Raw genomic sequence first — 27103 nt, 5'->3', positions numbered from 1 at the left:
AGTTTCTGTGTGTGCTAAATTCTGCCATTTTGATTCTGTATAGTCATATTTTTGCTGGCTACTGTCTGTCTCCATTTTGTGAATTTTGATTATGAGATCATGTTTTCCTGACCTTTATCAAGAAGAAACTCTGAAAGCCTACATTTGAAATTTGTTCCTCCAGAGAAGATTTGTACTAGATCTTTCCCCCCAGGTATCTGAGTATTTTGATTATTTCTTTTTGAAGAAGACTTATTTCTAACCCAAAGCCTGCCTAGAAGAGCCCATCACAGTGGTAAGAAGATCTTAAAGAGAAATTTTTCTACTACCCAGTCAAAGCTGAAATAAAGTATATACCTAACTGTGTGGGCCATTGTTTTGTTTTCAAGGAATCATTGTTCATAGTTGCCAGACTTGTGTAAGCATCTTGATTAGACCTTGAGTTGTTCCAGGAAGCATTTTTAGTTTTTCCTGAATTTGGTCACCAAGAAATGGCTAATGGCTCCAGGATAAATGGCATTTCCATTGTTCAAGACCCTGTATAGATTGTCACCATATTTTTGGCTGCTAAGTGATTCATTTATTTTTCTACCAGTTAAATTATAAAATAGATTTTTTTCTTTTATATTTTATTTAGCATTTTCTTGTGTACTATACCAAGGAGGGTTTCTGTGGACATGTAAAGTGAAAGTTGGCACAAGTGGAAATTTTAGTGTGATTTATTTTTGAAATGATACTGGCATAATTATCTATCCATCTGGAGAAAAACGGGGTTGGACCACAGTGTCATACCATATACGAAAATAAATTACAGCCTGATTAAATATCTAATTGTGACATATAAAACAATTTAAATGTCAAAGGAAAATTTAGAAGAAAGGATTTTTATGACTCTATAGTATGGAGGCTGTTCTTAAATAAGACAGGAAACTCAGCTGCTATAAAGGGATATGGCAGATATAATTGTCTACATGGAAACTAAAATAAAAATGAATGATAAAAGGGAACATAAATAAATCTAAAAGATTAAATATTGTATGAAAATCTTTAGAACATATATGACTTGAAAAGTAACTATTAGAAGATGAAGAATGTGTGTGTGTGTGTGTGTGTGTGTGTGTGTGTGTGTGTATGTGTGTGTGTGTGTATCTGTGAGGGGAGGATGGGGAAGGGACCCAAGAGGACACTAAGTGAAAAAATGAGCAAAAGGCCCAAATAGAAATTGTATTGAAGAGGAAATCAGCACGATCAAGTATTAAAATGATGTCTAACCTCACTAATAGCTGGAAAGAAGGAACTTAAAATTACCACATACCATTTTTTATCCCATCCATTAGACTGGTAAAGTTAAAAAAAATGATGAATCAGTCAGGATGTTTTTAACTAAGAGTATCAGGAAATTAGATAATAATGTCTTAAATAACAAACTAATTTATTGACTAATATGACAAGAACTTTGAAGGCAGTCTGGTTCGATGGTTCATTAATACAGATTCTCAACAATGTTAGCAGACTACTTTCAGATGTCTTGTTAGTAAGTCTGTGAACACTTTTTATTTCTTAATAACTTTCTGATAATTTTCACCTGATATTTTTTGACTCATGTGGCTCTGCCTTAATGTATGAGGCAAAAGTTAGATTTTATTTTTAAGAAGCTCAAGTTTCAAGGGAGACAAAAGTCAAAAAACATGGTTTGCTCAGAATAGATAGTATAACAGAATCCCCTTTGTTCAGCTATACTATCAAAGACATCATTCTTTATTGCAAATCTAAACCATATATATATATATATATATATATATATATATATGTATGTATATATATGTATATATAAACTCTTCTAACCCTAGGGAGAATATTTGGACTTACTAATCAAATGAGAAAAAAGAAAACAATAACAGAAAAAAATGGATTATTTTCTTTTAAAGACCCATAAACATGGCCTAACAATCGTGTAGACTTTAGAACTGGGTTTCTATTGGCTGCAGATTTTCCCAATGGAAACTTTCTTTAAGTAAGCACAATTGTTTATGCTTGTAATCCCAGTTACTAGGGAGGTGGAGGTATTTTTGCCAGCTCAGGAAAAAAGTTGGTGAGACCTTCACCTCAACCAATAAAATGCTGAGTGCTGTTTCATCTCAGCAGGAAGAGAAAAAAAGAATGATTGTGGTCTAGGTCCCTAGGTTATGAGTTAAAGAAGATTCAGTAGAAGCACAAAGGAAAGGGGAAATGGCTCACGCAGTAGAGAACCTGCCTGGGAAGCAAAACATTTTCTTTTCTTTTCTTTTGGTGCCAGCACTGGGGCTTGAACTGAGGGACTCAAGCTCTCACTTGGCTTTTTTGCTAAAGTCTAATGCGCTACAATTGGAGCCATGGCTCCACTTCTGGATTTTTGCTGGTCAATTGGAGGTAAGAGTCTTACAGACTTTCCTGCCCGGGCTGGCTTTGAACCATGATCCTTGCATCTCAGCCTCCTGAGTAGCTAGAATTGCAGGAGCAAACCGCCAATGCCCATATGAAAAACTCCTTGAAGTAGAGATTGGTATCTCTGAAGTCTCCCTCACAGGGTTGGCAGAAGCTGAATAGTGACAAAGTCTTCCTGTGGGACATGGGCTTTTTCCCATTCCCTTTCGTTCAATATGTACAAAACTTATGTCCACTTTCCTAGAGGTCGTTTAGTGAATCAGTAGCTTAGTGAATTTTCTGTTTTACCACAGTTGAATTAGTGTATTTTAAATAACATTTTTACCACCCTTTTCTTCCTTAAAAACATACACTTTTTCCTAGAGAAAGGGAATGCATTATGTTGCCTGGCTTGTGACTGGCTTGCGTTTCAGTTGATAACAAGTTTCTTTCAGGTGACTCAAGGTGACATTGGAGACATACCAAGAGGAATAACTGCCATATCAAACAAATGACATTAACAGCCCTCTACTGTCCACTAACATTCATCCAGCAGGTCAGAAAGCCTGATTTAGGAAAGCTGATTATTATGGGGCTAATTTTGATAAGAATTGCAATTTAATTCATACTTAAACTAATTACATACCTTCACATGGAAATAGACTATTTAACAGAAACCTTCAAGTTCCAGGCATCTTTGTTCCTGTTTGCTGCCAAAACATACAGTGACTGAAAATGTAGAAATAATTCCTGATTTTTTTCCCTTTCAGCTCTCTCAACACACTATTATCTTTTTTGGTAATTTAAATAATTATTTCAATAAAGAAATACAGACACAACATTAAAATGTGGGTGCTTTGTTAACATTTCATGCAATTCATTTTTGCCTTGTTCTGTTCTCAATTGTATTAAGAGAAAAAAGATTAATTATTTATATCAGTTATGTTAGGTGTACAATGCATACTGATTAGGTGCCATGTATATGTCTGAATTAGATTTTACACCAAATGAAAGGTTTGCATTTGAACAAAGATGAACTGCCTAAACAATTAAACTCATCAAGAATCAACTATTTTAAAACATGTCATAAATTAAAAAACTGCAGACCCAGAAAGTGGTATTCTTTCTAGTGCAAGTCTTGTGATCTTCATACCTTTAAAATATCCATAGTCATTTTTTCTTTTTTACTTTCTTATGGCTTCTATTTGAGACACAACTTCATTGTTGCAGTCAGAGTAAGATGTCATGTGCATATTGAGAACTCCTCACTAGACCCTTGTGGAATTATACTGCCACCACATGAACAAATCCATTTATAGCTCACTCTCTGAGGATTCCATGCACACCTGACAGGTGTGCCAAACAGCCTGTTTTTTTTTTTCCTTCATAAAGTGAAGGGTGCTATAATTTTTACTTTTGGAGAAAATGTTATGAAATCTAAGCAAACAAAGAAGTCAAACTTGTGTTCTAAAAAATTTAAGATAGGAAGCATTTCCTGTCCCCCTAAAACAAGAATATTGATTTAAGTTATAAACATGTTATTCAAAAAGACATAATGGGAGCTTCAAAGTAAAATTCATAACCAATTGAAAATTGAAGATTCTAGATTATGTAAGACTCTGCTTTCTCAGTCATGTAAATACCATTATATATTTACTAAAAATATGTTTTGAACAGTTACCGTTGACAGGACACTGAGCTAGATGAAAATATGGTTATTACACATCCACCTTTTCCAAGAGAACAAGCTGCTTTGTGGAATATATTAGCTATGGGAGAAGTTATGGTAACATCAACTTGAGGACAGAGAAGTGTGACTTTTCCCTTGTCATCAATATTTTAAGTATTATCACTGAAAAAGGAAGCTCTCTGCAATGCCCTGGGGAGAGAGAAATATAAGACATGCCTGCAAAGTCCAAAGGACTTTGGGCAGATTTAAAGCAGAAGAGTAGAGTGTTCCTCAGATAATTACCAAAATAATTTCATTAAGACATGCATTATTTGAAAATAAGGGTTTTGACAATAAAGATGAAAAGACTGTGCGTGCGTGCGTGCGTGCGTGCGTGCGTGCGTGTGTGTGTGTGTGTGTGTGTGTGTGTGTGTGTGTGACAGTACTGGAGTTTGAACTCAGAGCTTTTTCACTTAAGACTAGCACTCTAGCACTCAAACCAGGCCTCCATTTCTGGCTTTTTACAGGTTCAATGGAGATAAGAATATCATGGCCTTGTCTTCCTGGGCTGGCTTTAAATTTGGATTCTCAAAATTCAACCTCTTGGTTAGTTAGGATTAAAGGAATGAGCCACCAGTGCTTGGCAAGCCTTAATCATTTTATTGCCTTGAAATTAAGGATTTATGGAGCTTACTGGAATTCTCCTTCCAGTATTATTAATTCTACCTTTCCTTCAATGGAAATTTTTATACCTCTTATGTCAATGTCAAGATATTCTTCAATCCAGTGTTCTTATTTCCTTAAGACATAAAATCATTATTCTTCTTCTATGCAGATGTTAATAAGTCTGGCCACCATACACTGCCAGAAAACCAGCAGCATAAGATGAAGCTGTCCCGAAAGTATTTTTATTGGTGGAGTCCTTTGCCTAAAGCAAAATTAAGCAACTGGTCACAAGAGTAGCCATCCACATATTCTGCAACAGATAAAAGTGGAATGGCCTTTCGATAACACATCTTCTGATCCAGGTCAAAGTTAGAAATCATTGTTAGAAGTAGCGCTGTGACTCAAGTAGTAGAGCGCTTGCCTTGAGCTGAAGAACTGAGGGACAGCATCCAGGCCCAGAGTTCAAGCCCCACCACCGACAAAAAACAAAACCAAAAAAACAAAAGAAATCATTGTCATCTTACTTTTATCCGAGCCATGGTTGTTAGAATTTCTAGATTGATTAAACACTTTCTTGTCCTTGTTCACTGTAGGGGGTTTCCATTATTCATAACCCTTGACGTGATTAATTGTCTAGTAGGAAGGCCATTTGCAGCTACTGACACTGGCATACACTGGTGGTATCACCCCCAGTGACTCAATTCTTTCCAATGAGTTTTATAATACCTTTTGGGAAGAAGTAGTTTACTACAAGTAGAAGTAGCAGAGTAGGGCCTTGGCCAGATCATGGTCCTGCACCCACGGGGTGAATTGACTGCAGACTGAAAATATTTAGAAACTACTGTGGTGATGCTGAGCATGAGCAGGTGTTCCCTTGTCCTTATTCCCGAAAGCACGTGCCGGCTACACAGCATTTATGTTGTTTATAGCTATTATAAGTAATTTGGAGATGAGTGGAGGTTTAGGGGAGATGGTGTTACATGTTACATACATGTTGTGCTACTGTATGTACTTGGGAATTTTGAGTCCGGTGAATACCAAAGGCCAGCTGTACTTCTTTACCTCACACATTCTCGATTGAATCTAACCCAGAGTTTACAGAGAGGAGACACTTGAAGGGCACAACTAGGGTAGCACTTTCTTCTCATCGACCCCATCCTCCATCATTCAATTAGCTCAGGATTGAAATATCTTTATTTAGACACCCCCTCCCCCCCCCCCACTTTGGTATTTAAAGTATCCTCTTATGGAGTTACTTTCCAAGGAAAATGCATCTTACTATCCTCTGAGCTAGAAATGATCACATAATAAGAGTTCTGTGATCCAGAATATGGAATGTGAGCCAGGAAACTGGTTGCTCATGCCTGTAATCCTAGCCACCCTGGAAGCTACCTAAGGGTGGTGGGTTCCAATCTAGCCTGGGAAGGAAAGTCCATGGGATTCTTATCCCCAATCAACCACCAAAAAGCTAGAGTGGAGCGATGGCTCAAGTGGTAGGGTGCCAGGCTTATGTGGAAAAGCTAAGGGATAGCACCCAGGCTCTAGTTTAAACTCCAGTACCAGCACAAATAAAGAATACAGACACTGCTAGAAAATTAGTATGCCTATCATTAGTATCTATTATTAAAATATATTCCTAGCTCCTAGCTCCTACCTACATTATTGTCTTTGCCTACTCTGATTCTCTGGTGGAGATTACACAACACTTTTTCTACATTTCTCTCCAACAGAGATTATGATAACCATTTGTTTTAAAGCATACTTTTACAAATGTTTGCTTTGGAAATTGTTCAGTGTTTAAGAAGTTCTTTCTGGATGGCACTGTTTTTTTATTTTCTAGCTGAATAATCCTTTTTTCTTAGTAGTTCATATTAGTAAATTTGTTCATAAAGGCAGAAACATTGGCTTTGATAATAAATATCTCTAACAGCAGTCCCAAGGCCCATGCCCCGCGCTTGTGCGGAGATGATTGTGTTACCAGGGTCGCTGATCTTTGCTTCCTTATTTGTTGCTATAGTGGCCATTTGAGTTCAGCTTAGTAGAGCTTTACTAAAATGAAGACGATCATTACACCTGTTAAGGCTAAGGTTTACATTGGTAGTTCTTAATAACAATATTAAAATAAAATTTATCCATATAAATGTTTCCGATAGTGGAGTTTTATCTTTAAAACTATGTTTAAATAGGTGTTTTATTTTGAGCTACAGTTAATTCAGGTTGATCCTAGTGCATTTTGTGAATGCCTTAGCAAAGCTTGAATTCCTTTGCAAGTACTGTATAAAAGATTATTGTAAAATGATCAATAAAATTCTTTTATAACAGTAAACTTTGAAAGTGACCAAAACCATGGTTAATGATTTCCAATGTCATCACAGAACTCTTAGTACTTGTAAAAGAGAATTCAAGGCCATGCTGTCCTGTGTATCAGTACAATTAGAATCCTAAAGCCTGTGGAGGGTGGGGGGGAAGGAAGTTGGTGGGCAGTTAATAATTACAATGAAAAGTAGAAGAGCTTGGATTATGTTTCCAAAGCTTACCTAACAATTTAAAATATTTTCTTTATTTATAGTAGACTAATAACTTTTAGATTTGTGGTGAAATATCTATGAGCACATTTTTGAGAATTTTATTCTTTTCTCTTTTACAATGAAATGATATTTGTGGTCAAATGATGTTAGTTTTTTTATTACATTTTTATTATCTTTAAGTAGTTGTGCAAAGGAATTATTAGTCAGCAAAGCAGTTTATGAATACAATGCATCTTGATCATTGTTACCCCTTTCAACATTCTCACTATTCCCTCCCTTACCCACTCTTTCCCTCACTCTTCTTAATTTTGTAGACTATTCATTGAGTTCTTGACTGCATTTGTAAAGTAAAATGCAAGTATAGTTAATGCAATAAGCTTACTTGCCTTCTCAATGAAAACAAGGAAGTCTGGTAAATAATGTTTTTCATGAGGTCTGTTGTCATTGTTCTTGGTTTAGACTCAAAGGTGCAGTTGTTATGTGATTATTTTCCTGATCTGGTCTCTAACTTTGTCTTAGGGCTGTGCAGAGGGCGTGTGTGTGTGTGTGTGTGTGTGTGTGTGTGTGTGTGTGCATAGTTCTGGGTGACAAAGAAGCAGCCCACACTCAGCCAGGCTTCCCTCTCTCCAGAGCCTGCACTATTTTCTTGATGTTTGGGAATGAAAGTCTCCTCAGTTCTGCTTCCATGTTCTATCAAATACATCTTACAGCTTATCAAACACAAAACCAACACCCCTGGTGGTAAGACCTGGAGTGAGAACTAAACTGATGCTAAGGCTGGTTTCAACATGCCAGTTTCATGCACCAAAATAACATCTTCGGAAACCACAGAGAATGGCTCTCATAGATTTTTTTCATTTATTACCCTATTTGTTGTTGTTTGGTTGGTTTGGTTCTGTGCTGGTCCTGTGGCTTGGACTCCAGTACCTGGGTGCTATCCTTGAGCTTTATTGTACTAGAGACTAGTACTCTACACCTTGAGTCATAGCTCCATTTTCTGCTGATTGATTGGAGATAAGAGTCTCACTGAGTTTCCTGCCTAGCTTGAATTCACACCATGATCCTCAAAATTTAGCCTCTGGCCACTGGTGTGCAGCCTTTTTTCAGAGCTTTATAAAGAAAAGTTTTCGATGGTAATGATCTCCCACAATTTTAATTCTGTCTGTCATGATTACTGATGTCATTGCTCTTAGCTGCAGCTGTGGTCCTGACTCTCTTCTTGTCTTGGCTTATGCCACAGTGTCTTTGGCAATGAACAGAAGTGAGTACAGTGCAGTGAAATTTTGGTGCTGTACTTTCAGTCTCTGAGAGGTTGTGGATGGGTTAGTTTATGGTTGTGTTCTTTCTTTCTCTCTTCCTTTCTCTCTCTCTCTCTTTTACTGCAGCATCACCACGTGCTCCCAAACTTGGACCCACAGAGCTGACCATTGTTATTACTGTGCCCATTTGCCTCCTGTTCATAGCTGCCATGCTGACAGTATGGGTGTGCCAAGATCGGCAGTGCACACACAGGAAGAAAAAGAGATCAAACGTGGAGGAAGCACTTTCTGAGTGCAACCTGGGAAATGCTGGAAAAACCCTGAAAGATCTGATCTATGATGTAACTGCCTCAGGATCTGGCTCTGGTATGTGCTCCAGTTCTACTTTTCTGTTAGAAAGTCCTAATTTTAAATGGCAAAACGTTTTGACAACATACTATGAGTTCCATTATTTAAGATGCCTGGTGAGGCAAATGGTCAACACTGCTATAGAGTTACCATTATAGAATTTGATGGAGAGAAAAGCCTGCCATGTTTTAAAAGTCTTTTTTTTTTATTGCTCTTGGAAGCTGTGTGTTCAGATTTTATTTTCTTATTCCTTCAACAGTTATTTTATTCACTTCATTTTATTGATTTATTTATGATTTCTGCTTCTCCGCTGACCTCCTTACTTTTCCCACTGTGGTTAATAATAATCACTGCTAATCTCTTGTCACTGTTTTATGGGCACAAAATAGTCAGGGTCATTGTAGTCAAGGCAATGAGTTCTAAGTAAATATACTAGTTATGCAATGTAGCACATTTGGAGTACTTTTGCTTTTGGTTATGAAGGGCTAAGAATCAGTAGACACACCTGGGCAGTATATGAGAGGTTACCAAGGACTTGACCTAAAATTCAGTCAACAATATGGTCTACAAAAGTAGAATACAGGGGTTAGGTAGAGCAACTCTGCCTTTCTGAGCTGGCTCCAGAGCCTTGGTGCAGCAGCTCCAAGTTACAGGCTATACTATGGACCATATGCGTCTTTCTCATAGCACTAAGTATTTGAGGGGCACCGAGCAGGTTTCTCCACTAACAAATTCCCAAGGTGGTAGGGCATTCCCTGTTCTTACACATATAGACCCAGAAATCTTGCTAGCACATAGTTTTGTAGAAACATGAACTCTGCAGTATGCTTACCTTGTTACGACTATCTCCTCTTAGTTTCACATGAATTTAATTTATATTATGTTATATTAATTGAGATATTGAGGAGGTTAACAGGTAGTGTGCGCATGTTTCATTGCTCAATTAAATGGAACTCTTTAGAGGACTTAGGTAAGCTTAGGTAAGCTACTTCAGATGCCTTTGAATCTCTTCTTGCTTTCAAATGATCATTAAGACCATTATGCAACACATTTGGAAAAACTCCTTGGTCACTGGTCTCTTCAAACATCAAGGCAGGGAAAGAAGACAAAGAGGCAGGTGATAGAGGAATGATAACAATCATACTTAATAGGAAGTAACTTTGGATCCATCTGAATGAATGAACACAATAGTCCTCAATAAAGCTAGAGAATTTGACTACTTTGGGGGCAAGATCACCTAAATGCCTACATCACTGTCACCCAAATCAGGTTTTATGTTCTCAAGGAAGGAAAGAAAGAAAATCTCAAAAGTAGCAAGGTTATAAACTAGAATAAGAGTTAAATCATTGGACAGAAAGCAGGCATTCTTTCTTCCAATGTAATGCTTATTGGAAGTCAGTACTCTTTCATGTAACCTTTTGAGAGTTATTGTCCTCTCATTTTTTGAGGACTGGCTGGGGTTTAGGCACAAAGAACTTTGATCTGTGCATAATTTCTTGAAAATTTATATAATTTATTCATAAAGTTAAACTGATTAAATAACCATCTATTTAATTCCTATTAGATCATTCTGTCAAGTTCATCTAAAGATGTTTGGTAAGAATTCATACTTTAAATATATTCTTTTAAATATATTCAGGATGACCAAGGATTTCTCTTCCAAATGAAAGTAATACAAATATTTTTTTAAGTACATTGGATGTTTAGTTTACAAAAGTAGTCATGAGTTTGGCATAAGATAAAAAATTCGTGTTAAGGGATTTTTTTATGTTTTTGTGTTTTTGTGTATTTAAATCTAAATCTAGATTTACTGACTCCTGGGCTCTTCCTTTTTAGGGTATTCTAAGATCCCTTGTAGAAAAAAAAGAATAAGCATAACTAAGAACAATAATTTCTTTAGGTCCATTTCAATGAGTTTTAGACATCTCTCCCCACCCTCCAAAAACAATAACAACAACAACTACACGGATGTGTTGTTGGGGTGTTGTTTTTTGAGAGGCAGGGAGAGTGCTGGAGGGGTACGATTGATTAGAATACAGTGTAAATGTATGGAGATGCAACAATGAGCCCCTAACATAAGCTAAACAAACATCAAAGAGTTGTATAACTTTGGCAATGGTCCCTGGCTAAAAGCAGTTGAGGACCTTTCCATCTTCGGTCATCAATCAGACTGTGAGTCTTTCCACAGCAAAGTTTCTGCCACAAGAGCTCACTAGTGGGAAGAAGATGGGCAGTGTGCTTCCTCTGCCTTTCCTAATTGGCCAGTAACCTTGAATGTGAAACAGCCTTGTCAGATGTTGAGAAACAAAAACAGTGAAGTTTATCCTTGACCCAGTCAGGGACACATTTGAAAGATACAGTGCCTACAAGATAGGAAAATGGACTGATGTTTTATTGGACTATCATTGAGAGTGAATTGTGTCTCAGGTGGCTCTTGAGAGACCAAGAAGTTTGATTCTTTCTTTTGTGGCATAACAATTGTGAAGGATCATGTTACCAGCCAAGCTGTAACATCTACAAAATCCCTGGGGGAAAAATTAAAATGAACTTACAGCAAAAGCAAAATCTAGTTACCCTCAAGTGCACTCTAGGTAGAACACACAAGAACTACACAGATTTATTTCGGTGGTTGCTTTGAAAGATACTGCGTCCACTTTCATCCTACTTCCCCAAATTAATTGCTCTAATAAGAATCTTCCATGTTTTCTTGATCGCTAGTCTGTACCTTGGGTTATGTGCCCAGTCCATTGCAGTTTGAAAACATTGGCTTCTCTATTGTAATATCCATATGTCATTTATGGTGATTATTTTTTTGAGTGTGTGAGTGTGTGTGTGTGTATGTGTGTGTGCGCGCGCGTGTGCAAGATCTTGAGAGAAGGAAGAAATAGAACTTTGGCCAAATAGCTATTAGTGTTAACTGTTAAGTGTATCCTCAGTTGAAAAACAGACTATGGGTTACAAAAATACTCTTTACCATTGCTGTTGGAATCTTCGCACAATGCATGACTGTAGTCGTGTCCACTTACAGGTTAGAAAAGAGTTTGGACAAGTGTTTTAGATCTGGGTCTGCCTCCCAGTGGCAACACAGACCTGGGCAAGTCAAATGATTACTGTCAGACCCCAATTTTCTCATAATAAGGTTTCAAAAGAACTTTCTGACTGGGGAGCTTCGTGACTAATTGTTGAGGCTTATCCCAGCAAATTTCTAGTCTGTGCCTATTTAGCCACAGTGGGTGGTTCTCACGAAGATGAGAACATCTGAATAAACACTGGCTTGCTTTTTGAGAGTCAAGGCCAAAGCCCCCAGGAGCTTCAAAGTAGCTGCTGTCTCAGCCATCTGAAGATAATGACAATAACAAACATGAGTTCTAGAACAAATTTATCATTCGGCCTCCAACTACATGCTTTCTGGTAATAAGACTATAAGAGCAATACATTTTCAGTGTGGAAATTATGAAGATATAGAAATGAGAAAGAATATTCTAATTCGCCCAACTTCCACCAAATGGTAATGACCATCATAGCACGTAGCATAGTCTTTCTCTTCTTCATTCTTTCTCCAACAAATAGTGAAGAGCTACATGCAGTTATTTGTATGAATAAATAAGTTATATTATGTTTTCAGTTGGCACTGTAGTAAATGTAGCTTCCCATGCCATTAAGAGTGCCACTGTAAAAGTGGCTAAGAATAACATATTAAAAGGATTATAATTCGCCCAGGCCCAGATTTCAAGCCCCTCGTCCGACCAAAAAAAAAAAGGATTGTAATTATTGGGTAATATGTCAGATACTGTGCTAGGTTCTCCATGCTTATTATTTTAATATTATATTATTATGTATTATATAATATTAATATATTATACTAATTTTTATATTATCCCATGACACAGTCCCTATTTCTTCTCTTTTCAGAGAAGGAAGCTAAAGCTTCTTTTAATTGTCGAGTGGTTAAATAATTTGTAATTGGCTACCAAGGGGTGTAGCTGAGGTTTGAATCCATGTCTTTCTTATCTGTGTTATGGTATCTATACCTATTTCACAATGTTTCTGTTCTGTTATAGGATTCCTTACTGTTTCCTATAAATAATTATGTAAACAACATTGGAGATAAGTTTTCTGCATTTTACTTATTTATATTTTTGGCAGTACTGGAGTTTGAACTCAGGCTTTGGGCCTGCTAGGTAAATGCTCTATCACTTGAGCCACACCTCTAGCCCTCTTTTCCTTTACAATATATATATATTTTTTTCTTCAGATAGGATTTTGAGCTTTGTGTCCCAGCAGGTCTTGAACTATGATCCTCTTACCTATGCCTCCTGCATAGTTGGAATTACAAATGTGATCCACCACATTTTGCTAATTTGTTGAGGTAAAAATATTGTTAACTTTTTCCCTGACTGGCCTAGAACCATAATCCTCCCAATCTCTGCTTCCTGGGAAGCTGGATACAGGAAATGAGCCAATACACCCAACCTTTGCATTTTAAATGAAAATTATTTAAATTAGAATCTTTAAATTCTAGGTGTGATATCACTGATTTAACGAATATGCATACCCTCAGAATAAGTTTTCTTGAATTATTTTTCTTTTTGTCGGTCGTGGGACTTGAACTCCGGGCTTGGGTGCTGTCCCTGTGCTCTTCAGCTCAAGGTGAGAGCTCTACCTCTTGAGCCACAGCCCCACTTCCAGTTTTCTGGTAATTTATTGGAGATAAATGTCTCATGGACTTTTCTGCCCGGGCTGGCTTTGAACCTCGATCCTCAGATCTCAGCCTCCTGAGTAGCTAGGATTACAGGCATGAGCCACCAGCGACCGGCTTTTTCTTGAATTTTTAAATTCTGTAGAAAATATATTTTCAGTTTAGGCAACATTACGTCATTGGGTTATTGTCATTGAATTCAATTCTCTCTTTGTCTCTCTCCTTTTTCTTTTTTGAACTATATCCACAATTGACGAACTCAGGGCCTCAGGCACTCTACTACTAAGCCATATCAGCCACCCAAATTTGATTCATTACTTTCAAGTTTTAATCTTGTTTTTGAAAAATTCACCAGTCTTTTGCTTTCCTAATTTTACTAGGAATCACACATTTTAGTTTAATGTGAACAAAATACTCTTTTTTCCTTTTGTCTTTAGTCACCTACCTGGCTTTGATGGCCAGTTCAGGAAGATCTAGAACAATGCTTGGAGCTCAGATATTTCTAAGAGAAGGCTATGTTAAAAATTTTATTTACAAATAGAAGAGAAATTTATATTCATATTAGAGTATGCTTTTGAGCATGACTTGACATTAAAGTTTGCTATTGTGGTGCCTACTTCTTCATAATTGATAATATTAAAGTGTTTGTTTGCTGTACACGAAAGAAGAGGTTAGCCGGCAGAGCAGGTATTTTCTGAGAGTTGTTTTCAAAGACAACCCCAACTTTTCTCTGGTCAGGTCTGCCCCTCTTGGTTCAAAGAACAATTGCGAGGACGATTGTACTTCAGGAAATAGTAGGAAAAGGCAGATTTGGCGAGGTGTGGCATGGTAAGTGGTGTGGTGAAGATGTGGCTGTGAAGATATTCTCCTCCAGAGATGAGAGATCTTGGTTTCGTGAGGCAGAAATCTACCAGACGGTGATGCTGCGACATGAAAACATCCTTGGTTTCATCGCTGCTGACAACAAAGGTATTGTCAACTAAAAATATCACATGCATTCTCAAATGAGGCTAAATCTGTTTGTTTTGGTTTTTTTTTTTTTTTTTTTTTTTGTGCTGGGGCTTGAATTTAGGGCCTGGCACTCTCCCATACCTTTTTGCTTAAAGTTAGTGCTCTAACCACTTGAGACACATTTCCATATTTTTTTTTGATGGTTAAGTGGACATAAAGAGTTTCATGGACTTTGTTGCTCTTGCTGTCTTCAAACTATGAACCTCAGAACTCAGGCTCCTGAGAACCAAGGGACTAGAGCCCTGAGCCACTGATCCCTGGCTAATCTGTTTGTTTTTAATCAAAACTACATAAAAGTCTAATTTCTTTATTGGCAAAGAAAATTCTTTCTTCTTCTCCTCAAATAAAGTCACATAAACATAGAATAAAGCCAGGTAAGTGACTGATAGAAAATCATAATAATGCAATGGCCAGGGTGGAAGTTTAAAAAAATATTTGATGACTCAGGTGGAACATGAACCAACCAATCAAAACAGAAGTCTCAGCAGTAGCCCCATCCCATAGGTTTTCATTTTTCAGTAGCTGGTGGGTAATGGAAAGATCTGAGACATCTTGAAAGGCAAGGGCAATAGGATGTCAGTGTGAGTATTGAATAGAAGCTGTTTACCAACCAGAATGCAAACATCTCTGCATTTTACTAAGAAATACAAAACTGCTTCTTCAGGACTCAAGTTTTCAACAAAGTTATCTTTAGATTCTGTTAGAATGATGGCAGGCAAGACAATTTCAGTGAAAGCTTCTACTAGTGCTGCTTTGAATATAATATATATTTTAAATTTTAACATTAAGAAAATCTAAACTATTTTTTAGCTAACTGGAGGGAAAATGGAGCATCAGCTCTCTAGTATTTTCTAATATTTCTAAAATATTTCATAGATACCTGAGTAATCATTGGCTGCATATGAACCTGTGGATTACTTTTTTTTCAATAAAGATTTTACTTGCTAAAGTATTCAAGGTAATTAGTAATTAGTAGACTCACAGTTACACCCTTCTTAAAAACAATAAAGGCTACAGTGAATAATCTCTGAGTGTTAGGCATCTAATAGTGCCTGCATAAATTAGAAACCTATGGTTATTTTGATCAAATATAAATTTGTTCATAAAAGTACTCATAATGAAGAGGGGGTTAGCATTTATCATATGTTTTGGCCATGATAGTGTTTTCTGATGATTTTCTAATCTCTGACTATCTAGGAAGAAATATAGTAAAGCCAAGATGAACTTAAAGAGTAAGTTTTTTCCCAAATTCTTAACAGCCTGTACTTTAAAACTACATCCAGACTTGAAGAAAGAGACATTTCTTGTTTGGCTACCAGGCAATTTCCCCCTCCTAATCTTGTCCTGTCCTACCTGATGGTTAGGCTAATTAGCAATGCAATCAACTCCAACTTTGCTATGACTGTGATAAGTTGACTCATCTCGATGGACTAATGTAATCACGGTGTTTGTTGGATTATAAAACAACATGCAAAGCAAATCATCTGATCATCATCAGTTTTCTCTAATTTAATTGGTCTAGCTCTGTCATATCCTTACCTGTCAACCAGTTTTTCTAATATTCTTTAACTTTCCTGAATTCCCTTATCTTTTGCAACATTTATAGTTTTACTTGTTAGTCAACTGTCTGACAAAGATTGGGGGGGGGGGGGGTGTTAAAAATAGCCACTACCTGACAATAAAGGAGAGAATGTAAGGTTGAGCTTTTCATTTGATCAGTTTCTTAGTGATCTTATCATTATGTTGATATTTGTGTTCTTAGGAAATCTTATGGCTAACTGGGCTTGGGAGATAAATATTTTGATAACAAAGAGCTCCTCTAACACAGCATCTGGCAAGAGAGATTCTTAGCAAATGTTTATTATAGATTCTGTTCACTGAGTATCAGAACTGGTCAGAGTATTTTATATATTTTATTTAGAAAACTAACATTGGTCCTGGGTGCTCTAATACTTAGTGAAGTGTTAGACTAATTTCTCTTTTAAAAGTCATTAAATAAACATGAGTGGATTTACTGAGTTAATGAAGTAAGTTACCTTGAAAATGTCTATCATTTTGTTTGGCTCTTTATATAAGGGTTTAGGGAAAGTCATCAATTTCTTATTTTGAATGGAACATAAATATGGCCATTCATTGTTGGAATATTAGCAAGTCTGTGATAGTAAAAATACCTTTGAAATTTTGTTGTATTTATCATTTCCATTGACATAATCTTTCTTAAAAGCTGAAGTAATTTATAACACAGTGCTGAGCACAGGAAAGCCTGTCAGTTATACCACCTACCATTGATTACTATTGCTAGCAGGTACAGATTAAAGAGAATAAAAAATGAATGGTTCAGTTATTAGAATTATTGTTTTTCAATTTCTGATTTTGATTGAGGGTTCTCATATCCCAACAACAATGATTCATTGAGAATTTTGTACATTACTCCCTACTAAATGAATTAACATGCCTCTGTTATCAAGACTTTTAAATACTAACATTTGTTAACATGCTTTTGAATTCTTTCTTAACATATATTAACAGCCACACATCATGTTTTCCTGTTAGATAATGGAACGTGGACTCAACTCTGGCTTGTATCTGAGTATCATGAACAAGGCTCCTTGTATGACTACTTGAACAGAAACATAGTGACTGAAGCTGGAATGGTCAGACTTGCACTTTCAATAGCTAGCGGTCTGGCTCACCTCCATATGGAGATTGTTGGGACACAAGGTATGTAGTTTCTTTCCAACCTCTTCTGCTCAAATAAGAGAATGACTATTAAGTTGTCTTAGTAGTCAAGTTGTTTTAGTACTTAATTGTACTTTAGTTCCCTAAGACAATATCAAATATAAAGGAACACAGGGTAATTTATGACCATAAGGTACTTAATGAAAGTGATATAGCCACCATTCATATATTTTACATCATTTTCTATATAAGCCACACTATAATTTTATTCTCAGTAGCTTTGTCTGTGTCATCTAACCATATGCCTGCAGATCTTGTTCTGGTAGCAAAAGCTCTATATTCAAGAATAAAAAGAATTTAAATTTCATCTCTTATGGGGCTGGAAAGGTAGCTCAGTGGTAGAGTGCTTGCCTCGCTTGAGGCCCTGAGTTTGATTCCTCAGAACCACATAAACAGAAAAAGCCAGAAGTGGCACTGTTGCTCAAGTGGTAGAGCACTAGCTTTGAGCTGAAGAGCTGAGGGACAGCACCGAGGCCCAGAGTGCAAGCCCCACAACCGACCAAAAACATTTTTTTCATCTCTTATAATTAAAAAGTCAGAAAAGATGTAATCATAATACAGTATTTGAATATCATCTAGTTAACGGCCAAATAATATTGTTTCTTCAATTCATTGACTTAAAAAAATGATCAACAGATTAATGGTTCTCAAGTTTGGGCTCATGAAAATTTACACTCTTACAAATTATTACAAACTCTGAAAAAGCTTTTGAGTATGTAAGCTACATTAATACTTGCCATAATAGAATTAAAATTGGGAAAGTAAACAATATTACTGTCAAAGAAATAGCAATTAACTAAATGTTAATGTAAAGAACAGTTTTTAAACATTCCATCATGTTTTGTGATACAAAAAACCTATATGGTGAAAATAATATTTTTATTTTCTACACATCTGTTTAATGTCTAACTTATGGACTAGATTTTCATATCTGTTTTTAATTAAATCTTTGTGTTTTAGTTGAAATGAAGAAAAGACAGGATCTCACAAATAATATAGTTAGAAAATACTCTCAAGTATGTCCATAGAGCCTTAGTTCACATTTGAGAACTGCTGATCTAGGGTAGTAAAACCTTGAATTTAGTTAGAATATATTTGCTATGACCTGTATTGAGTGTGGGGGGGGGTGTGTGTGTGCACATGTTGGCCCTCAATTTAACTCAGGAGCAGGCAATCTCTCTGAGATTTTTTTCCCTCAAGGCTAGCACTCTACTACTTGAGCTGTGCCTCCACTTTCAGCCTTTTTGGTGCTTAATTGGAAATAAGAGTTTCACAGACTTTCCTGCCTGAGCTGGCTTCAAACCATGATCCTCAGATCTCAGCCCTCTGCGTAGCTAGTATTACAGGTGGAAGCCACTGGCACCCAGCTTTTGCTGTGATCTTATGAACACATAGTAATGCTAATTCTTTCTGCATTTCCTCAAAAATGTATTGGTGCCTACCAAATGTCATGCAGTGTTTTAAAGATTAGAGGCACAATGACAAGACATAATTCCGTGTAGAAAAACAGATGGATAGACATGCTTCAGAATAAGTAACACAATCTAGATAGTAATGAGAGCTCTTAAGAAAGCAAATGGGAGGGTAGATCTAGTGGTGTCCAACTGTAATCTCAGCGACTCAAGAAGAAGAAATAGGAAGATCATAGTTTGAGGTTAGCCTAGACAAAGTTAGGGAGACCTAATCTCAAAGACACACTAAAAGCTGAAATGTAATGCCCTGAGTTAAATCCCTAGAACCACCACATTAAAATCAAATCAATCAATCAATCACCAATAAATGGGGTGTCCTGATGAAGGGCTTGAAGTGGAGGCTAGTATGTAAGGGAAGAACTGTTTGAGAACGTGATAGTTGAGCTAAGTATTTAAAATGATTTCTTTTAGAACCATTGTCTTCAGTAAGAAAGTGGTAAATATGTTTTCCTTATACTTTGTAGGTAAACCTGCCATTGCTCATCGAGATATAAAGTCAAAAAATATCTTAGTGAAAAAGTGTGAAACGTGTGCCATAGCGGACCTTGGGTTGGCTGTAAAGCACGATTCAGTACTGAACACGATCGACATACCTCAGAACCCAAGGGTGGGAACCAAGAGGTAAGCTGGCTCACTGTGGGAAAAGGAATGCCCATGCTGTATAGAGGGCTCAGGTCTCAAATGGAGACATACTTGACCCAAGAAAACAGCAGGTTTTACTGAGTCACTGAGAAGTCAGTGGATCCAATAAGTTTAAAGTGGGAGAGATGACATTTTAAGACCATATGGATAAGTTAGTTGGGTGCAGAGTCCAGTGCTGGGAACTGGGTGCATTTTCCTACCAATAAGAAAAATCTTTTCTTATTGGTGCATTTTCCTACCAATAAGAAAAATCTTTCAGCAATGTATAGCTTCTCCAAAGCCTTTATCCATCATAGGTAAACTGAATATGAGGTGTGGCACTATGTGGTCACATTCTAAACAACAGGTGTAGCATTTGTATATTGAGAGGTTAGGGACCCTCTATAATAAATATATTTGTGTGTGTGTGTGTGTGTGTGTGTGTGTGTGTGTGTGTGTGTGTGCTATTATGTCTCCTTCATATTTAAATACACGACCTAGCAATTTATGCATTATCTACAATTGTACTTATCTTTAAACTTCCTGAGGTGGTATGTAGTAAGATAATGTGGGTTTGGACACAGTTGCCATCTACAGGAACCAAATGTACAAAACATAAGGACAAGCATTGTATAAATGGCATATACAGCACACAAGGCAGGACAGGCTCATGGTCATGGTATTTCTGGTATGTTTCTCCTTCTGGACAGCAGGTGGCCACCCAGCCAATCCACTTCCATTTCCTCTACTTAAATTTCAGTCTCCAGGCTGCTTTGACATATTTCCAGAGATCTTGACCTTGAGCTCAAAACATTTACCTCCAGTTGTTAAAAGCCATGGAAAGAAGCTAGTATAGCTGGCTTCTAAGGTGTATTTGGAATCTCAGGACAGTGCCTTTGAGTTCTTTGCTAAGGTTTCCTAGGAGACATTAATTAAATAATTAATTAACCAGAAGGGTAACAGTTACGTAAGTCAGGCAAAGAGTACATTTCCTTTTGGTCAGTATCACCCTTTCCCTTGCTCTATTCCAGGTTCCCCCCTCCCATCCCACCCACAAGTTGTGTACTTCATTTTCACCATGGTGTCCTGTGAGTGTCATTGCTGAATTTGTTTGCCCTTTGTCCCTCCATTTCTGTGCTTTCCATTACATTCCCAAAGACATGTAGATCAACAAACAAAAAAAGAAAAAAAACAGCCTTAACTTTCCCATGTGACTGACCCCACATTAGGGCTGCTTTCCTTCCCTCCCTCCTTCTTTCTTTCTCTTCTTCCCTTCCTCCTTTCCTCTCTCCCTCCCTCCCTCCCTTCCTCCCTTCCTTCCTTCCTTCCTTCCTTCCTTCCTTCCTTCCTTCCTTCCTTCCTTCCTTCCTTCCTTCCTTCCCTCCTTCCTTCCTTCCCTCCTTCCTTCCTTCCTTCCTTCCTTCCTTCCTTCCTTCCTTCCCTCCTTCCTTCCCTCCTTCCTTCCTTCCTTCCTTCCTTCCTTCCTTCCTCACTCTCTCTTATTTTCTTTCCCTCTTCCTCTCTTGTGTTTTCTTTGTTTGTTTGTTTGGTTTTTGATACTAGTCTCAAGGCTAGAACTCTGGGTCTGAACACTGTCTCTGAGCCTTTTTTCTCAAGGCTAGTGCTTTACCATTTGAGCTACAGCTCCAGTTTAGCTGCTTTGGTAGTTTTGTGGAGATAAGAATCTTACAAACTTTTCTGCTCTGGCTGGTTTCAAGCCATGATCCTCAGATCTCATTTTCCTAAGATCTCATTTTCCTAGGTCTGTAGATGTGAGCCATCTTAATTTATACTTTGTACCCAGGCTTATTAAGATTTTATTTTATTGGACTGCTGAAAAGTCATACACAGAATCTGTCATGTTTGTGTGTTTTTGAAGGTACATGGCTCCAGAAATGCTGGATGATACAATGAACTTGAATATTTTCGAGTCCTTCAAAAGAGCTGACATCTATTCTGTTGGTCTAGTTTACTGGGAAATAGCCCGCAGGTGTTCAGTTGGAGGTAAGATTTTTGAAAATAATCCTTTTTGTCTGCTTTACCTTTCCTTGATACTCTGAATACAAATGTGACTATCTTTTTTTCCCCTAAGTACTATATCAAATCATTTTAAAACATTTAAAAGATTGCCTTTTGGTGCTATCTTTTCAGGGATAAAAGTGGAGCATGCTGCTTTATATACTGGAGATTTTGTATTTTGAGTTCTGCTGAGATGGAGATGACAGTTGTCCTGGAAATTCTGATTCCTGTAATGCTGCTTTGTGAACCACTTGAAAATTATCTTAAGTCTGTGTATAGTTATTTGTAGCTTATATGTTAAAGAAGTTTCATGACTTCTCAAGACTGTAGGACTTAAGCTAGATTTTTGTTTCTTAGCCTTTTCTTTTTCATTATTTTTTTCTTTCATGTGCTGAATGTGTGGTGAGTCTGGGGGAGTAAAGCAGAGATTATGTGAGCAAAGACAAACTTGTTGCCTCTGCTTCTGTCAGCAGTTAGAAATTAATAACAGAAAGAAGAAATTGAGTGTACAAAAGCCAACACACACAGTCTGATGAAATTGGGGAAACGATTGATAAAAGTTAAATGTTGATAGAATATGATTTATAGAAGTTATACTTTTTATTTTTAAGAGACTGGAGGAGTTGCAACTCAAACACTTTCACTAGCAAGACAAGTGCTCTGCCATTTGAGCCAGCCTCTAGCCCTTTTTGATTTCTTTTTTTTAAAGACTGTCTTGGATTTTTCATCATCCAACTGGAGACTTAAGATTCTGCCTCTGTCTTCCACATAGCTAGGATCACACATGTGATCCTGTTTATTAATGGAGATACAAGATCTCAGAGGCAGATCTCAAATTGTGATCCTTCCTATTTCTGCCTCCAAGGTATAGGATACCATGTATAGTTTTTATTTTAGATGAGATCTTCTTAGAATGAAGCTTTAATTTAGCAACTCCTTGAATGTCAGACTTCAGGCAAGTCTCACTTTCTTTCTCTTGAAGATGAAGATGATGAAGCTGGCTCCTTGGTTTCAGTGACTTAAGTAATTTTATGAAGCTTATATTACTACTGAGTAAGCATTCAATGAAAATGTCACTGTCCTTTTTGCAATGTGTATTGATACCACTTTGTGTTTCATCAATCTTGCAGATTTCACTAAAGTTTTATAAGATTAAAATACACCACAAAAACGTCTTCTCTTTTTATTCATAAATGAATTGTAAAAATTCAAGAATATGAAACTCTTCATAGAAAGAAACCAATTGGAGTTTTGAGGAATAGGAGGTCTGAAATCTCTCATCTAGGTTTAGATTCCAGATCTGCCAGTTACTAGCTGCATATTCCTTTAACACATTCACAATACTCTGCCTCAGTCTCCTCATCTGTAATCTAGGGTGATGTGGTACCTTCATTGGCTCATGACTTGAGGGATAATTAGTTTTAAAAAATGAATGTGGCACATCATTCATTACTAACACATTCATCACTTTTATTTTATTTCATTTGTCAATTGTGGGGTTTGAACTCAGGGCCTGGGCGCTGTTCCTGAACCTCTTTGTGCTCAAGACTAACACTCTACCATTTGAGCCACTGTGTCACTTCTGGTTTTTGAGTGTTTAATTGGAGATAAGAGTCTCATGGGTACTTTTCTGCCCCGGATGGCTTCGAACCACGATCTTCCGATCTTAGCTTCCTGAGTAGCTAGGATTACAGGTGTGAGTCACTGGCTCCTGGCTTATTTTATTTTTGAAAATTATCTTTAAGTAATTGTACAAAGGCAGTGCCGTACACCAAAGCAGTTTATGAATACAATGCATCTTGATCAGTGTTGCTCCCTTCAATATTCTCACTCATCCTTCAGCCCACACTTACCCTAGCTTTTCTTAACTTTTTGTAAAAGTTACACATTGACGTTTGTCTAAATTTTCTTTTTGTTTTTTCTCTCTACATATTTTAATATGAAGGACATAGTTAATGAGAACAATTTTATATGGAATTTCTTGGAATTCAAGTTCTATTCTATTCACTAAAGCCTCTTTTATCTTTGGATTGGAGATTTTATAAACATTAACCCTTACATTTTCAACTGTTTACATGTCCAGAATATTCGAAAATGTCAACAAGAGAAAGTGAATGTTTACAAGGTTGCCTAACAACTTCCAGAAAGAAAGCTATTGTTTTTTGCAATTTTATTTGCTGGAGTTATATACTTCATTCACAGACAAATGTAGCTAAGCTGGAGAAAGTAGGTACTCTTAGTCACACAATGATTTATATAAATAAAAATTCACAAAAGTTTCACTGGAGATAATCTTTAGTTTTGGTTTTCTAATGGTTCTGGGGTTTGAGCTCACGGCCTCACACGTGCTAGACAGGTAATGCTTGAGCCAACCTCCAGCCCTTAAGTTTATTGGAGATAAGAGTCTTATGGACTTTCCTGCTTGGACTGGCTTTGAACTGAGATTCTCAGAGCTCAGCCTGCTAAGTAGCTAGGAGTAAAGAAATGAGCTGTTCTAGTTTTTGTTTTGTTTTGCTTTGTTGAGAGAGTCTCACCTTTGGCACAGGCCTGCTCAGCTTCCAGCTACAACTTGGGTAACTCTCCAGATTTTTCTTGAAAAAGTATCTTCAGAATTTTTTTGTTCAAGCTGGTATGGACCCTCAACACTCTCAATGTTAGTCTCCTACATAGCTGGGACGGTAAGTACAAACCACCACACCCAGCTGTGGGCTAAAAAGGAGTCTTACAAATTTTTCTGCCCAAGTTGGTCTCAAATCACAAACCCAACCTCCCAAGTAGCTAGAATTACACATAGGAGCCACCAAAAGCTTGGATAAAAAAACACTAATGTAATTATAAAAATTATACATTGTATTATATATAATAAATATATGTTCTTATATTTCAATTACATAAACTTTTATAACTTTACAAAATAACTTCAATGAGTGCTTTTAAATGGAATCCTTGGTTTTATAGTGATACATTATTTTAATGAACTTGGGCTTTCCAGTTTTCTAGGGTGGCACTTATGCCTAGAAGACCAAATTTGTATTAGTTTGAAGTAGGCATCCTTATTGGTTATTTTGCAGGAAAACTGATTCTACAAATCTCTTGTAGGAATTGTTGAGGAATATCAGTTGCCTTATTATGACATGGTGCCTTCAGACCCCTCGATTGAGGAAATGAGGAAGGTTGTTTGTGACCAGAAGTTGCGACCCAGTATCCCAAACCAGTGGCAAAGCTGTGAAGTAAGGCTTTTATGTTATTGTGTCGTTCAGAACAAAATGCTGGAACTCAAATACAAGATATGTTCTTAAGAATTTTTTTCTAATATATCCCCCCACCCTTATTATATTATTTTAGGTGAATATCATTGTTGTATATTTATTATAATTCTCTTCTGTCTCTTTTTTTTTTTGTGCTGGTTCTGGGGATTGAACTCAGGGTCTTGGCACTGTCCATGAGCATTATTTTTGCACAAGGCTAGCACTCTACCACTTGAGCCACGACTACACTTCTGGTGTTTTGGTGCTTAATTGGAGATAAGAATCTCTCAGATGTTCCTATCTGGGCTAGCTTTGATTTATGATCCTCAGATCACACCTTCCTGATTAGTTATAGTTAGTTACGACTACAAGTGAAAGCCACTAGCACCTGGCTTATAATTTTTTGTTGCGTTTTGTTTACTTTTTTTGTCTTGTTTTTTGAGATAGAACCTCACTCTAGCCCAGACTGCTCTTAAACTCCTAATTCAGTCTCCTGAATGTTGGCATTATGAAAGTACCAAACTCTAAACCTCTAAAAGTTAGCCATCCTACTACATTCCCAAGAATCAATAAATTGAATGTTCAATTACATTGCTAATATTTGTATCTTGATAAGCATTTTGTTGTTGTTGTTGTTGTTGTTTGTGTTGGTTGCTTGTAGGGCTTGAACTCTGGGACTTGGGCACTGTCCCTGAGCTCTTCAGCTCAAGGCAAGCAGTCTACCACTTGAGCCACAGCACCACTTCCAGTTTTCTGGTGGTTAATTGGAAAGTCTCATGGACTTTCCTGTCTGGGCTGGCTTCGAACTGTGATCCTCAGATCTCAGCCTCCTGAGTAGCTAGGATTAGAGTCATGAGCCACTGGTGCCTGGACTTGATAAGCATTTTTAAAGGAGCATGGGTCCCAATGTTATTTTCATGTTTAGAGCTCACTGTGGGTTTTTGTTTGTTTGTTTGTTCATTTGCTTGTTTATTGTTGTTTTTAGCTTTTCAAAGTTTGACAAAAATTTCTGGGCCCGTGGTTTTGCTTCTTTTCTATTGTGTTTCATGAAAAGTAGCTAAAACTTTATGTTTTTCTTATAAAGGCACTCCGGGTCATGGGAAGAATAATGCGTGAGTGCTGGTATGCCAGTGGGGCAGCCCGCCTGACGGCCCTTCGAATTAAGAAGACCATTTCTCAACTTTGTGTCAAGGACGATTGCAAAGCCTAATTATAATAACCATGTCCCAAGGAAATCTCTCACAGCTTTCTTTCTTGCTTCTCTGCTTTATTTGTGAATGTTTTTTGCTTTTTTGTTTTGCTTGGTTTGGTTTGGTTCTACCTCAAAGATAATTCAGAACAGTGTTTAAGTGCCCAAAGGCAGCATGAAAAGATGACTTCAAGTTATGCATGGACAGACATTAACTTTACCCAATCTCCATGTTGTCTTTGATTTTACTTTAAAAGGTGGCTTGTCAACTCATCTTTTTATTTAGTGAGAAAGAATAAAAGTATGAAGAATGAAAGTATAAAATAAGCTATATAAAATAATAAAAGTCATGAAAGGCTTCATTTTTTTTACTTGAACCAAGAGCATATGAATGCAGACAAATGTAGAGTTTTTCTGATGTGAAAACATATTCATTAGAAATGTGAATTATAGAATGTATAGCTAAACAGAGTTTAAATCATGCAATCTATGCTTTTCCATGTTTAAATTAATAGGATTCTGAAAAAAATAATCATTGCTCTGATTGAATATATAAAACAGGTTTAGGTGTACAGACTCCTGCTTGTTAGTACACTCCTCTTTGTTCTCATCCTCTTCAAAACAGACTGCTAACGCATTCCTTAAAGAAATAGTTTGAAAGCTATGTATGTCATTACTTTCCTTAGTTTATACGCCTGACATCTGGAAACACTGATAAGTGTTCCATTGTCATACAACTAATCGCAGAGCTGGCAATTGGTTTAAATCTTGTGGCAATTGACATTGGAGTGCTAGCTGGCTTTCTACTTTCCTTCAAATTCTTATAGTACTTTTCTCCCCATGTAGAAAATACTTCAAATTATGACCTTTGTAGTTTAGTTATACAGGAAGTATACGGACTAATTTTTCAGAATCACAATGGCCCTGCAGGAAATCTCATAACCAGATCTATCAACATTTTCCTCATAGAAATGACTTAGTCACCCCATTTAGTAATGAGCATTAATGTTTCTGGAACACTTCCAAAGATGAATCAAACATGAATATCCATTGTCTGAAGATACAACAGATGATTTTTTAAAAAAATAAAAAGCGATTCTGAGCTCCCTATTATTTCTGAACACACAAGGACCAAAAAAAGGAGGAAGTAAATATTTTGAGAATAATTAAGAAAATTCTTCAAAGACTGTAACAATCAATCCCTACAAAGAATATCAGAACTACCTATTTAGGAGAAACAGGTGAGTGCAGCC

The 27103-nt window shown here is 36.9% G+C and overlaps 1 protein-coding gene across 2 annotated transcripts in view; it reads left to right on the top strand.

Moving 5' to 3' along the window:
- Acvr1c (activin A receptor type 1C) overlaps positions 1 to 26169 on the top strand; it is a 35532-nt gene extending 9363 nt beyond the window's left edge. Inside the window, exons 2-8 of one of the 2 annotated variants that reach the window (XM_042683516.1) lie at positions 8631 to 8870; positions 14290 to 14520; positions 17116 to 17283; positions 19238 to 19394; positions 21274 to 21398; positions 24513 to 24643; positions 25746 to 26169. In XM_042683516.1, coding sequence (XP_042539450.1) covers positions 8631 to 8870; positions 14290 to 14520; positions 17116 to 17283; positions 19238 to 19394; positions 21274 to 21398; positions 24513 to 24643; positions 25746 to 25871 — 1178 coding nt within the window. In that variant the 3' untranslated portion in view covers positions 25872 to 26169. The remainder of the gene's footprint in view (positions 1 to 8630; positions 8871 to 14289; positions 14521 to 17115; positions 17284 to 19237; positions 19395 to 21273; positions 21399 to 24512; positions 24644 to 25745) is intronic. The other variant, XM_042683517.1, reaches the window with a different exon arrangement.
- The last annotated feature ends 934 nt before the right edge of the window (positions 26170 to 27103 follow it).

Source organism: Dipodomys spectabilis, unplaced genomic scaffold, assembly GCF_019054845.1.
Source record: "Dipodomys spectabilis isolate Male_0828 unplaced genomic scaffold, ASM1905484v1 ptg000081l, whole genome shotgun sequence".
In the NCBI taxonomy this organism is placed as follows: Eukaryota; Metazoa; Chordata; class Mammalia; order Rodentia; family Heteromyidae; genus Dipodomys; species Dipodomys spectabilis.
This window is presented reverse-complemented; position numbering and strand designations above follow the sequence as displayed.